The sequence below is a fragment of the Notamacropus eugenii genome, chromosome 4, assembly GCF_028372415.1.
Source record: "Notamacropus eugenii isolate mMacEug1 chromosome 4, mMacEug1.pri_v2, whole genome shotgun sequence".
NCBI classification, from domain to species: Eukaryota; Metazoa; Chordata; class Mammalia; order Diprotodontia; family Macropodidae; genus Notamacropus; species Notamacropus eugenii.
The window spans coordinates 441,047,102-441,060,492 of record NC_092875.1 but is presented as its reverse complement, the minus strand read 5'-3'; the positions used below and the strand labels follow the sequence as shown (position 1 = coordinate 441,060,492).

At 42.9% G+C, this 13,391-nt stretch overlaps 2 protein-coding genes across 17 annotated transcripts in view; one reads left to right on the top strand and one right to left on the bottom strand.

Annotated features, from left to right (window-relative positions):
- Positions 1-13,391, bottom strand: part of LOC140501915 (uncharacterized) — a 24,758-nt gene extending 11,367 nt beyond the window's left edge. For 2 of the 14 annotated variants that reach the window (XR_011966421.1, XR_011966422.1), the window contains exons 1-4: positions 12,237-13,380; positions 8,520-8,595; positions 6,578-6,653; positions 4,372-4,426 (exon numbers count right to left, since the gene is read on the bottom strand). Coding sequence is in view for 2 of the 14 variants with exons in the window: in XM_072606033.1 (XP_072462134.1) it covers positions 4,411-4,426; positions 6,578-6,653; positions 8,520-8,595; positions 12,237-12,908 (840 nt within the window). In the remaining 12 variants the exon portion in view is untranslated. The other 12 variants (XR_011966423.1, XR_011966425.1, XR_011966426.1 and 9 more) reach the window with 10 other exon arrangements.
- SMAD4 (SMAD family member 4) overlaps positions 12,586-13,391 on the top strand; it is a 52,535-nt gene continuing 51,729 nt past the window's right edge. For all 3 annotated transcript variants that reach the window (XR_011966415.1, XM_072606025.1, XM_072606026.1), the window contains exon 1: positions 12,586-12,720. The gene's annotated coding sequence lies outside the window, so the exon portion shown is untranslated. The remainder of the gene's footprint in view (positions 12,721-13,391) is intronic.

Here is a 13,391-nt window from a genome sequence, read left to right as displayed (position 1 = left end):
ATTCCTTAGGATTGTGGTGATGGGGAGGAAGGGAAGGAAATAAGCATTTATATGGCCCTCCCCATGTGCCAAGTCCTATGCTAAGCACTTTCCAAATATTATCTCATTTGATGGAGAAAGACTCTTGCCCCAGGTGTGGATGCAATGTAGATTTTAAAACTCTTCTAGGTTTAAGAAAATAGAAATATGATGTTGCAAAATGTTTTTTTTTTAAAATTCACAAAACCATAGACATAAGGTGCCACTTTGCCAGCAGGGGAGCCTCTGGATTGGCCAACTGTCTTTTAACTTGGCATAAATATTTTATTAATTATCTCAAAAACCATTCAGTATTAGATTATTTACTATAGTCAAGAATTGCTAGGTTTTTCTTTTCCCTCTCATATAGTATTTACATGATCTAGTAGTACATTTTCACTGTCTGACACTATAGTAAGTGTCTTAGGTACAAAAACACAGTTCCTGCTCTAAATGTATTCAAATCTACTTGGGGAGACAACATATGATCACAAAATCATCGACACAGATTTAGAAGAGACCACAAAGGTCTGGCTGCTGTTATTTTACAGATGAGGAAACTGAGAGCCAGAGAGATTAATTAATTTGCCCAAGGTCACAGATATAAATCAGGATCCAAAGCAGGATTTGAATTCAGGTGTTCTGACTACAAAGCTGGAACTCTCTTTCCACTGAACCATCCTGCAGTTCTCAATCTCTTATCCCTAAAGATGTGATCCTATGAGTAAAAAAAATTCTTTCACATTTCTTTGTGATGTTCATGTTTATAATGCACTTTGCAAAGTTAGTATCTGCTGAGTGCCAAATGTAAACCTAAGACAACCTGAGGATATTAATAAGTGAATCACAGTGGCAGGGCCCTATGGTTATTCTCCACACGCGTAATGTTTTTCAATCAATTGATCAACAATAAACATTTATTAAATGCCTACTATGTAGGCACATATATATATATATATATATATATGTATGTAGCACAGGCACTGTGCTAAATGCCGGGGATACAAAAAGAGGCAAAAAACAGTCCCTGCCAACTACAGTCTAATGAAGACTATATGCAAACAAATATATATGAAGCAAACTGTATGCAGGATAAATAGGAAAAAATTTACTGAGGGAAGGTAATGGAATTAAGAAGGCTAACTTGAGCCATCAGGTCCTAGAGAGTGGGATTTTTTGCTGTCTGGCACTTTTTGCCTCATCTCATGTATTGTAAATATTCTTTCAATGACAAGTAATATATTTGAGTTACTTGACTTCACTGTATTAATTCGTTAGCAGATGTAAGCTTTGTCCTGGTCTTTAATTTTCCCATCTGCTCTAAATTTATTCACAGATGGTTATGGGGGTGGGGTGGGGGCCTAGACATTTCTGACTGGCTCATATCTGGATTTTTTTTAAAGAACTGTAATCCTCTGGAATGAAGAGAAGTTGGTTTCTGGAGGCCATTTTTAGGTGTGTTTTGCAGCAATGGCTAACGTCTATTATTGTTGCCATGTCCATCTACCTTAAAATGTTGGTACAGTTACATGCAGCAGAAAAGTTAAAATTTGGTTCTTTATTCTTGGGCGTGGACTTCTATTAGCCAATATGTTAAACTACCTATTTGAGATATTCAGTTTATAGGTTCCTGTTTGCAAGAATGATAGAGGGATCACTGGATCATAACTGGAGGAGACATCACCACTTTTAGTTATTACCATTTTGTTACACTGTTTAGAACTCACTGAGTAACTTACTCATATGATGATGATGATGATAGCTAGTAATTCTGGTGAGTTTTAAGGCCTATAAAACATTTTACAAAATCCCATCTGAGGGCACCTAGATGGCACAGTGAATAGAGCACTGGCCCTGGAGTTAGAAGGACTTGAATTAAAATCTGGCATCAGATACTGACCAGCTGATTGACTTACCAGGCAAGTCACTTAACCTTGTGTGATGTGGATGAATTCAAACCTAGGTGTCTCAGGACTCCAGATCTAGAACTCTAACCCACTATATCACCTAGCTGAATCTAAAGTTATATGATGCTTTAACATTTATCAAGCACTTTACATAAATTTTCTTAATGGACTCACAGCACTACAGTAGGGACTGTCCTTACAGATGAGATAATTGAGAATCAGAGAAGTTGTGAACTTGTTCTTGGTCACACAGCTAGCAGGTATCTGAGATGGAATTCAAATCCAGTCTCTTGTAACTCCCAAGGCCAGTGTTCTATTGACTCTAATACACATCCTATCAGTGCCTTGGTAATGAAAGTTATCAGATCGTGGGAGCACCAGAAGTAAATACAAAAACAAAGTCTATGAAGAAGAAACAAAGGAGAATGGTTTCATTCAAAGTACAGGAACAAACCTCTCAGCATGTGCATGTCTCTGGTTACTGTTGTGAATATTCAGGCTCTAGTTTACTTACTGCTGTACATAGATGATAAAGTAGAAATATGACCAAGTTGATTACTAAGCACCATGCCCCCCCCCCACCCCGAAATGGTCTGAATTATATAAATTGGCTCTCTCTGATCAAATCAGCCAGATACTTTTCTACGTTTTGATATAAGCTAAGTTATTGGGCGGTAAGGTGACACAGTGGATAGAGTGCTGGGTCTGGGGTCAGGAAGACCTGAGTTCAAATTTGACTTCAGACACTTACTAGCTGTGTGACCCTGGACAAGTCACTTAACCTTGTTTGCTTCAGTTTTTTCATGTGTAAAATGATCTGGAGAAGGAAATGGCAAACCACTCCAGTATCTTTGCCAAGAAAACCCCAAAAGGGGTCACAGAATCAGATAAGCCTGAAAGCAACTGAACAAGTTATTGTGGATGGTGAGTAAAATTTTCTTTTTCATAAAGCTTCCAACAGATAATTGTTAATTATGAGTGTTAGAGAGGAAAGTATTATCTGAGGGTAATGAAAAATATATTGGAAAGAGACTTTGGAATAGCAGACTGGATTTGGGAATACTGTCCTTGCCCATTAGTGCCTGAATGACAGTGGGTAAGTCATCTGTAAAATGAGAGAGATGATCTCGACCAGCAGTTCTCAAACTTCTTTTGGTCTCGGGATCCCTTTACACTCTTAAAAATCATTGAGGATCCTCCAAATAGGTTTTATTTATGAGGGTTACAACTATCGGGATTTACCATATTAGAAATTAAAATGTTATTATTATGAAGATAGTTGACCTCTTGACCTGGATACCATGAAAGAGTCTTGGGAGTCCCCGTGCCACACTTTGAGAGTCACTGATCCAGGCAATCTCTAAAGTCCCTTTCACCTCTAAACTATTATTTATTGTATATAATATACTGATTATATATGTAATGTATATTAGTTCTGAATACACACCTAATATTAGTAATCTAGTACAACTTTCTTTTATGGATGAAAAAAGAGGCACAGAACAATGAGTTGCAGTGGTTAGAGCACTGGACCCGGAGTCAAGAAGCCCTGAGTTCAAATCTAGCTCCAGACACAAGCTGTGTGACCCTGGACAAGTCATTTAACCTCTGTCCATTGTAAAATTGGGATAATAATAATACCTACCTCTTGGGATTGTTGTGAGGACAAAATATTTGCAAAGTGGCACATAGTAAGTATTTAATGAATGCTTGTTTCTTTTTAAAATCTATACTTATTGACATGCTATAATCTTTTGTTATTTTTATGCTTATCTATAAGGTAGACAAGTCATAATCATAGAATATAATTGAGGAAAGAACTCTAGGGATCATATATACATCTCTATAGATATCATAATCAAAGAATATCATTGATGGAAAGAACTTTAGGAACTATGGGAAGAAAATGGGAGGGCAGGGAAAGAGTCCAATTCCCTTGTTTTACAGACAAGGCAACTGAAGCCCAGAGAGATAAAATCACTTGTCAGTGGCAACAAAATAAAGACAGCAAAGCTAGGGTTCAAAGTTGGATTCCTTAGATCTAAATAATCCATTTACAAAAGCAATAAATAAAAACTTCCACAAATTTGCATAAAACCCTTTAATAAATAGAAACTTCCACAAATCTGCATAAAACTTTCCCCCATTGTCTTCATTATATAGCAATCAGGTAATCTTATTGCCACATCCTTTGGACAGATTCTCACATTCTCTTTTCTTATATTCTGTTTATCCTTCGGAATTGTATTACTTCTCTCTCTCTCTCTCTCCCTCCCTCCGTCCCTCCCTCCCTTCCTCCTTCTCTCTCCTTCCCTTTCTCTCTTTGTCTCTCTAGACAGTAGCAAGCACTGATGACCTGTATAAATTAGTCCATAGGACAAGATCAGGTTCAGGGTTTTACCAAGGTCATGTTTAGTACAGGATTATAGGAAAATTGAGGTCCTACCTTATATTTCTAGAGAACAGAGCCAAAAGGTCACAGTGTTCATAAGATTATGGATCTAGAATTAGAAAAAAAAAATGATCTTAGAGACCATCTAGTTAAACCCCCTTATTTTACAAATGAAGAAAGTAAGACGCAGAGAAAATTATGTGACTCATTCCAAAGTTACACAGCCAGGATTCAGACTTAGGTTATCTGACTCTAAATCCAGTCCCCTTTCCACTGCCCTATGATGCCTTTTATTTTAGAAATATTTTTTTCCAATTACATGTAAAAACAATTTTAAACCTTCATTTTTTACAGTTTTGAGTACCAAATTCTCCTCTACCTCTACCCCCTCATTAAGAAGGCAAGCAATTTGATAAAGGTTACATACGTGCAGTTAAGCAAAACATATTTCTATATTATTCATATTGTGAAAGAAAATACCAACAAAAAGCAAACAAGAAAAATAAAATAAAAAACTGGTAGGTATGCTTAGATCTGCATTCAGACTCCATCAGTTCTTTCTCTGGAAGTAGACAGCATTTTTCATCATAAGTACTTCAGAATTGTCTTGGTATGATGCCTTTAAAAGGCTAACTTAGGCTATAAGGAACAAGTGCCCTTACTGGACTTGGTCTCTACTGTAGGTGTCTGACAGAAATAAGAATTACTGAACCCTGTTGAGTGGTATTAAGAGATAAATTGGAAATGTTTTAACTGGAAAAAGAAACTAACTAGATGATCTTTTTAAAGGTGTCCTCTGGTCTCACTTCTTCATGTTATTTATGAGGAAACTGCAACCAAAAGGATTAGCTAGCTTTCTCAAGGTCACACAGATAGTAAATAAGAGTCTGAATTTGAACTGAGGTCCCATGATGTCAACCTTCTCACTCTTTCCCCTGTACCACATTGATGCCACTAGAAAGTACACATGCATGAATTACTATCAGGTTGTTTTTGATGAAGTACTCCAATGTGTGGGACAGACTTTCTAAGCACTGTGGAAGTGCAGCAAAGGGGGAGATCAGTGAGTACTGGCGTAATTAGGGTTTCACTGAAACTTTGGAGAAGAGGTGTTACCTAGGATAATGTTGCACTTGGTGGATGTACTGGTAGGCTTGGGTTTAAATCCTGCTTCTGATACTTACTACTTATGACCACAGCCAACTCACTTAACCTTTCTGAGTCTATTTCTTCACCTCTGAAAGAGAATTAATAAGCAATACCAGCCTAGGGGAAGTTAAGTGGTACAATGGATAGATCTTGTCTGGAGTCAGGAAGACCTGAGTTCAAATCCAGCCTCAGACACTTAATGTGTGCCCTTGAGAAATCATTTAACCCTTTTGCCTCAGTTTCCTCATCTGTAAAATGAGCTGGAGAAGGAAATGGCAAACCACTCCAGTATCTTTACCAAGAAAACCCCAATGGGATCACAAAGAGTTGGACACAACTGAAATGACTGAACAACAAAAACTTGCCCATTGTTATGAGAATCAAATGAGATAATGTAGATCAGGGATTCTTAGTTTTGTGTGTGTGTGTGATGGATCTTGGTGGCAGTCTGGGGTAACCTAGGGACCCTATTTCAGAATAATGGTTCTCAATGCATAAAGTAAAATACTTTAGGATTACAAAGGAAACTAATTATATTGAAATAGTTATCCAAGTGCAAGAAAGAAAAAAGTTCAGAGACCCTCAGGTTAAGAACCCACGATCGTAAAAAAAGTACTTCCCAAATTTTACAGCACTACCTAAATGTGAGCTATCATTATAGAAAGGTAATAACAGTAACACTTTATGTTAAGGTTTGCAAAGTACATTCCTCACAGTGACCCTTTGAGGTAGTAGGCTTTCAGGTCAGCTTAGGGGGATGGTTAAGATTGGAGCCAAAAGTTGGGAATTCCAGTCTTAAGAGGATAAACCAGATCATAGTTTCTGTCCCTGATGATTTACCCAATGGTCCTAAAAGAGTTATTTAGGGTCTTCTCCTTCCACTGAAAATTTCAATGCCAGTCTTTTCAAAGTGGCATGGACGATTACTAAGTTTTGTAAGCTGTACTGACATCCAATGTCAAGATTTTAATAAAACATTAAAATTTTTTTTTTTAAAAAAGGATCACACAATAAGATTGCCTCCCCTGCTACCTGATTCCAACAACAGGCTCTTTTTCAGACTGAGCATGGCCTTAGTGGTCTGACAGCAGGATTGGGAGTCAAGACTCACATTTTTAGATAGGGCGCCCTGTGGCAACTTTTGATTGGAGGGTTCTCAGATGAACTTCTGAACTCCTTGGACTCCGCTGAGGTAAAAAGAAATTGCTAGTCATAACTGTGTCCATGACATCTGCTACAATGCACATCTGGAGATGAAAAATCTGGGACTTGTATCCAGCCAGCACATCTTTGTTGAGCAAGATCTGTGTGATTTTCAAGCCAGACCCTAGTTAGCATGAGAACCAGGCTCCAGAGAAGCTGCAGCAACCAGCAGCCTCCGGGAGCAGTGACACTGTGGGTGGTTATGTGACATTCCTTTCCTTTGAATTTATATGCATGTATTAGGGAGTTAGCTGGAGAGGAAGAAGCTCAGTTTTGCCAGGGGAACAAGAAAGAGGGTCTTGAGGTGCGTAAGCACTGAGTGATTTTCTTCTATTAGTCTCTGGATTCTCTTCTCTTTTGTTAGAAGAGACGAGTGTGCTGTGGTAGAATCAGAGGGTTCTGACTAATTTCACAGGGGCTCAGGAAGCCTGACAGGAATGAAGGAAGTGCTGGGACAGCAGGCTCTCTGCCCCTGTGACAGTGAAAAGGCAGCAGCTGGATAAAGCTTGTCAGAAATGTCAGGCAAAGGAAAGTGAATGGGGAAAGGGAAAAGGGAAGGACAGAAATTCCCAATCGACAGCGGTGGAGAGAGAGGGAAAGGCAGAGAAATCAAGGGGTAAGTTTTTTCCATGGCAATTCAAAAACATCATTTTGTGAGTGCAGTAGGGAAAGAAATCCAAAAGGAAATCAGATGCTTTTTGGGGGATAGGGTGGGTGTTTTGTATTCGATGTACTTTTTTCTTCTTCTCCAAATTATTTAGAAAACATTATTCTTCAAACATTGCCTCCATATGAAGGAGTATGATATTGTGTGTCTATGAAATTCTGGTATAATAGTTTCTCCAACTTTAAACCTACTGGTTTCAATTTAATTATTTAAAAGGTCATGCTTGATTGACTCACAAACTTTCTAGCTAGCAACTGTGATTTTTTTTAATCTAAGTACAGCATTAAAGATCATCTGTCTTTTGAAAAAGCAGAACTTATTGGGGTGGGGGAGGGGAGAAATGGGGAGAAAATTTGGAACCCAAAATTTTGTGGAAATGAATGTTAAAAGTTAAATAAATAAATTTTAAAAATTGCTACCAAAAAAAAAAAAAAGAAAAAGAAAAAGCAGAATTTAGTGCTGCAAGGCTTTTTCTCTCTCAAAATTGAATGCTAAAAAAAAAAAAATCCCAACCACAAATATGCTTTAGGAAATATTTTTGTCACTGGGATGATGAAACAATGCATGCCAGTCCTGGCTTTTTGTTTTGCTTTTTTTTTTAAAAAATAACAAAATCATCTTCTCCGGAAGCTTCAATGTTCTTTTTTATGCCTGTGGTAGTAAGACTGTAAGAAAGTGCAGGTGTCTAGTTTAGGCTACTTTGGGGTTTGCTGGGAGAAAAGAGAAAGGCAAAATTTTCCTCCCCATCCCTCATTTCTGCATGTTCTGAAGAAAATTAAATATACTGAAAATCATTTGCTAACCACTCTATTGGAACGCAGCTATGCACTTTTGGTAAGATTATTGATGCTTCCTAAGTCACTCAGAGATTGTGGGCTTCTGAATTTTGGTATGAACTCCTCTGATCTACCGGGGATGAAATCAGATGAGACACCCAGTTTACTTTCTTCCTACTTCACAGGCTTGCCGTGAGAAAAGCATTTGTGAACTTTAAAATGCTATATGAGCATTAATTTTCATGATTTCTTCAAGTGTTTATGAATTAAATTCAACAATATTTCTTGCATGCCTGCTACATGTAAGGCATTGTTGGGGAAGACAATGATCTATAAGCCTAGTCCTTTTCCTATGGAGGGACTGATCTAGGGGTCTCTTAAGAAACTGGGTCACATCCATTATTTACCAGGATTTGAGTTTGTTCCATTCTCAGGTTTCCCCGGGGTCATCCTCAAACCTGGTTCTACTGGCCTGGGTGAAACCTGGGTTGAAGAGCAAATGAGATAATATATGTAAAGCAGCTTGCAAACTTTTAAATGCTACATATAAATGCTAACTATTCTTATTCCAGGGCTGTGCCAACCGAAAATGGATCATTTGGGAATGATCTCTGCCTCAGTCAGGGCTTTGGGTTCCAAGGCCTAGGCTGTAGCTGATCTAGTCTTCTCAGGAACAGATAAGCAACCGTTCAACTACTCAGTTTCTCTCTTATTTCAAATATTTAACCAGAAAGAAAAGACTTCAGGACACTAACTGTGAAATTAGTCAGAGGTTGAAGCAGTTGTGTTCTGAAGAATATCTCACTCCAAGTTTGACAAGGACCTTTTTGTTAAAGTTTTATTGCTGCCTTTTGTTTTTTATACCACAGCAATGTTCCTTTTATCATGTTAAATCATTATAAAATCTTTCTTCAAACAGAAAGCAAAAGGAAGGAAATAGGACTGGCTCATACAGTGTATATGACATTCCACAGCCTTAGTGTAGATCTCCCTACTTGGTACTATCTTAGCATCTTTTTTACTGAATTATCGCTGGTATTTTAATAAATTACTAATATTGAATAAATAAACGAGAGGCAGTGTGGCACAGTGCAGGGAACCTGGAATGGAGAGGCTTGGGCGCTGGATTTTAGTCCTCATCCTGCTTTTGGTTGTGTGACCTTTAATGAATATTAGTTCACCTTAGCTGTAAAGTAAGAAGATAACAATTTATATCCAACTCTAAAACTCTGTTATTCTGCAATTATGTAGCAATCTAGCCTCAAACATTTAATAGTTGTGAGACTGGGCAAGTCATTTAACCTTTGTTTGCCTCAGTTTCCTCAAATGTAAAATGGGGATGATAATAGCACCTACTTCCCAGGGTTGCTTGGAAGATCAAATAAGATATTTGTAAAGGACCTTAGCACAATGCCTGACACACAGTTAAGTACTACATGAACATTTCCTTTCCTCGCCCCTTCCCAATTTATAAAATGCTTCACAGTTATTTTGCTACCCACCTTGGGCTTTGGGGTGGACAGGTAGTGTTACTCCTGTTTTAGGGGAAGTAACCTACAATAATAAGAGTAGTTCACTCTTGTATCATTCTTCACAGTTTATCAAATGTTTTTCCATATAGTCTCATTTTTGTTACCGTGGTAAACTTATGAGGCTGAAAGAGCAGGTATGGTGATTATCCCTGTTTTAATAAGGGGAAACTAAAGATCAAAAAAATTAAGTAACTTGGCCAAGGATCCACAGTTAGTCAGGTGTTCTGCCTCCACCTCCACTGCACATGCCACTATACTCCCAATGCCTTTGTAAATCTCAGAATTTGAATGACATTAAGAATTAGGAAGTCTAATATAAGAGAGTGAACCAATCTCTTCTGGTGATCCCCTCTGCCCTAAATCACCTGCTAGGCTAGTGGGGCTGATTCATTCCCTTCCTAATCCCCACATTTCCCCTAGGGATTGTGGGTCAGAGTACAGCTGCAATTCTCCATTCTAGCCCTCATATAAAAGGGACATTATTTAAACTACAATTTTAAAAAACCCTCTTCTTCCCAAATGTGGATTGGCTTTATCCACTTTCCATGATACACAGCCTCTTTTGCTTGCCACTGTCTACTGAAGCACCATTCACCTGGGCTCAGCCTATTTAAAATATTGTGGTTTTATATATATATATATATATTCTATATGGGCAAAGACTAAATCTTAACCTTTTTGCTATGCACACAGTAGAGGCTTAGTAAATGTTTCCATATCTATGTTATATACATAGATAATACGTACACTTGTAGATATGGAGAGAGCAGTTGAGTAGAAATCTATTCTAACATTTTAAAAAAGCCTCCACATCTCATGGACACTTAAAAAAAACCCCTAGTATTTATATAATCTGTTAAAGTTTGCAAAGTCCTTTACTTATGCTTTCATTGGATTCTCACAGTGCTGGGAAGTTAGTGCTATTATATCATTCATTTTATGCATGTGGAAACAGGTTCAGGGACACTACATTAAATATCTAAAAGAGGATAGGAATGAAAATCAGCTGAACTGAAAACCATCTGGTTTAAAATTTTTATTTTTTGGTGGGATGGCGGGTGGGAAATGAACACTAATTTCCTAAAAAAAAAACAAAAACAGAAAAAGCTCAATAAAATTTTTTTTAAGGGATCCACTGAAGTTCAGTTGCTTATTTTGTAACATCTACCTTCTGCCTCCTAAATTTCTGCGAGGTTGTGGGTATTTGGCTATTAGGATTTTTAACTCAAATAGATCTGTTAGGACATTGATAAAACTGCTGCTGGAACCCATCATCCACGCCCTACTTGAACTGAAGGAACTCAGAAGGCAATTCGATGGGGATCCCCTCATTTTACAGAAGAAATGTGATTTTAAGTGTCACATATGTAGTGCCAGAAGTTAGATTTGAACTCATCTTCCTCAGTTGAATTCTACTCAAAGTTCAGAGGGTGGAGAGGGACCATTCTCATTTTTTCTTGATTCAAGTTTGTGCAAAGTCCCATACTGGGAGCTGACTTGCACTTGACTTTGTTCTGAGTGAGGGAGGGCCGTGCAGGTCACCAGCCTCACTTCTCCTCCAGAGCCATCTGAATCCAGTGACCAGATATTCACCAGGATGACTGGAGATGACCCAGGATGAGGCAATTGGGGTTAAGTGACTTGCCCAAGGTCACACAGCTAGTGAGTGTCAAGTGTCTGAGTTGGCATTTGAACTCAGGTCCTCCTGACTCCTGCGCTGGTGCTCTACCCACCGCACCACCTGGCTACCCCTAACTGGCTGCTAAGGAACATACATAAGGATTATCTTCTGCTCACGGTATAAATGGTGACTCTGCGATGCTGCCACATTCAAGGTAACGGACTATTAATGTTGTTTCTGTGCCTCCAGCTCCGTGCCCAGCACGTGGCTGGCATGGACTCCCTGCTGAGGTGATGGGGGGTACGTCCACGCACGACACATCTGCGGGTGGGAGCTCCCAGATGGGCACCGCAGCGCGTACGGTGCACATACACGGCCTTCCGTGCGCTTCCAGTCACACACCTACGTGTCCCGCACCCTGGAGGCCAGCAGCGGGGCTCCTCCGCGCTCGGACCCCCCGAGCCCCTGCGGGCAGGAGCGGGGCTGCCCGCCCGACTTCCCCGACCAAGCCCCCGCAAACTTTCTCCCAGGGCGACGTGGGGAGGAGCGCCTTGGAGGAGTTCTCTTCTCCTTCTTCCGCTGGGGAGAAAGCAAAAAGCAGGAGCCCGGAGATCGCTACGGAAACAGCGCGGCCACTTCTCCGGGGCCAGGCACCGAGCGCGGGGCCGCTCGGCCCCTCCAGGCCAGTCCGCCGAGCTCGCGGCCCCTCCTCCGCTTCCATTCATTAAACGCGCCCGCCCGGCTCGAGGCCTGAAGCCCTGGGCGGCGTTCGACTCCACAGAACAATCTGAGCAGCCTGCGCCTGCGCGCTGCAGAGTGCTCCGAATCCCCGAGATAGAGGCAGGGGCAGGAGAAGCAGAGGAGGGGAGGGAGGCGGGGGTGGGGGTGGGGATGAAGGTGGGGGGAGCGGGTAGAGGAGAAAGGAGAAGGGAAAAAAAAGCCACACAGGCTCTGGTTAAAAAAAAAATTACCCGGATGTGGTCTGCGTTTGCGCATGCCCAGTGCCCCCCTCGACAAGTTGGCAGCAACAACACGGCCCCGGTCGTCGTCGCCTTAACGGAGCGCCCCGGGTGGCGGAGTCCGTGCTCCCGCTCGCTCTCCCGAGGCCCCGGCCGCCCTCCCCTCAGCTTGGCCGCCGCCCGGGGGGCGGGAAGGGCTGGACGCCGCGGCGGGTGAGCGGAGCCTGGTGCTGTCCTGGGAGAGGCCCCCGCCGCGGGTCGGCCGCCCGGGAGCCGGAGCCGGAGCCGGCCCGGCCCGTGAGGAGGGGGAGGGCGGCCCGGCCCCGCGGAGGGGCAGGGAGGCCGGGGGCCGTGGCGGCGGCGGCCCGGCCGACAGGGAGCCCGCTGCGCACCCCGTGCCAGGCCGCGGCGGCGGCCCAGACTTCGCCCTAGCCCAGGGGCGGGAGAGGACCGCCGCCGCCGCCGCCTCCTCCTGCCCGCGGTGGCCGGAACCCAGGTAACAGCAGCGCCATGTCCTCTCCCCCCCCCCTCCCGGTTGGGCGACCCCTCCCCGGGGATCCCGCCCGGGCACACGTGGGCCCCCTCTTCCCCCCAGGCCACAGGTGGAGCCGGCCCGGCCTCCGCGGGCTCCCCCCGCCCCGTCCGCCCGCCCGCCGGGGCTACACCCAGCGGCATCCCGGACATGGGCCGGCCACTTGCCGCCACTCCTTCGCCGGGTCCCGGGTCGCGCGGCCGTAGCTCCAGGACTGCCGGCCCCCTCCCCGCCTTCCCAGCCCTTCCGGGCACTTTCCCCGCGGGCTGCTTCCTACCCTTCCCGGGCCGGGAGCCGAGGCGAATGCTGGGCGGCGACGCGCCCCCTCCAGCCCCATCCTGGCCCTGGCTGCTACAACTCTTTGTTGTTCGCCAGTTGTACTATCTGGCCGTGCAAAGCATGTCGGGTCGGCAGGCGAGCAGGCTGCCTTCCCCCTGGAAGTTGCGGAAGAGTTTGAAGTTGGCTGCCCGTCCTGCGTGTGCCCCGCTCTGCTCCGCCGTCCTCCCGCTCCGGTTTGCGGACTCGCCGACGGGGCTGCCCGGGACAGACGTCATGTATTGACTTGGCAGAGCTGCCGAGAAGAGCCTGAAACGGAGGGCTCCTATCGGGACGGCGCGGGTCGTGATAGTGGGAGG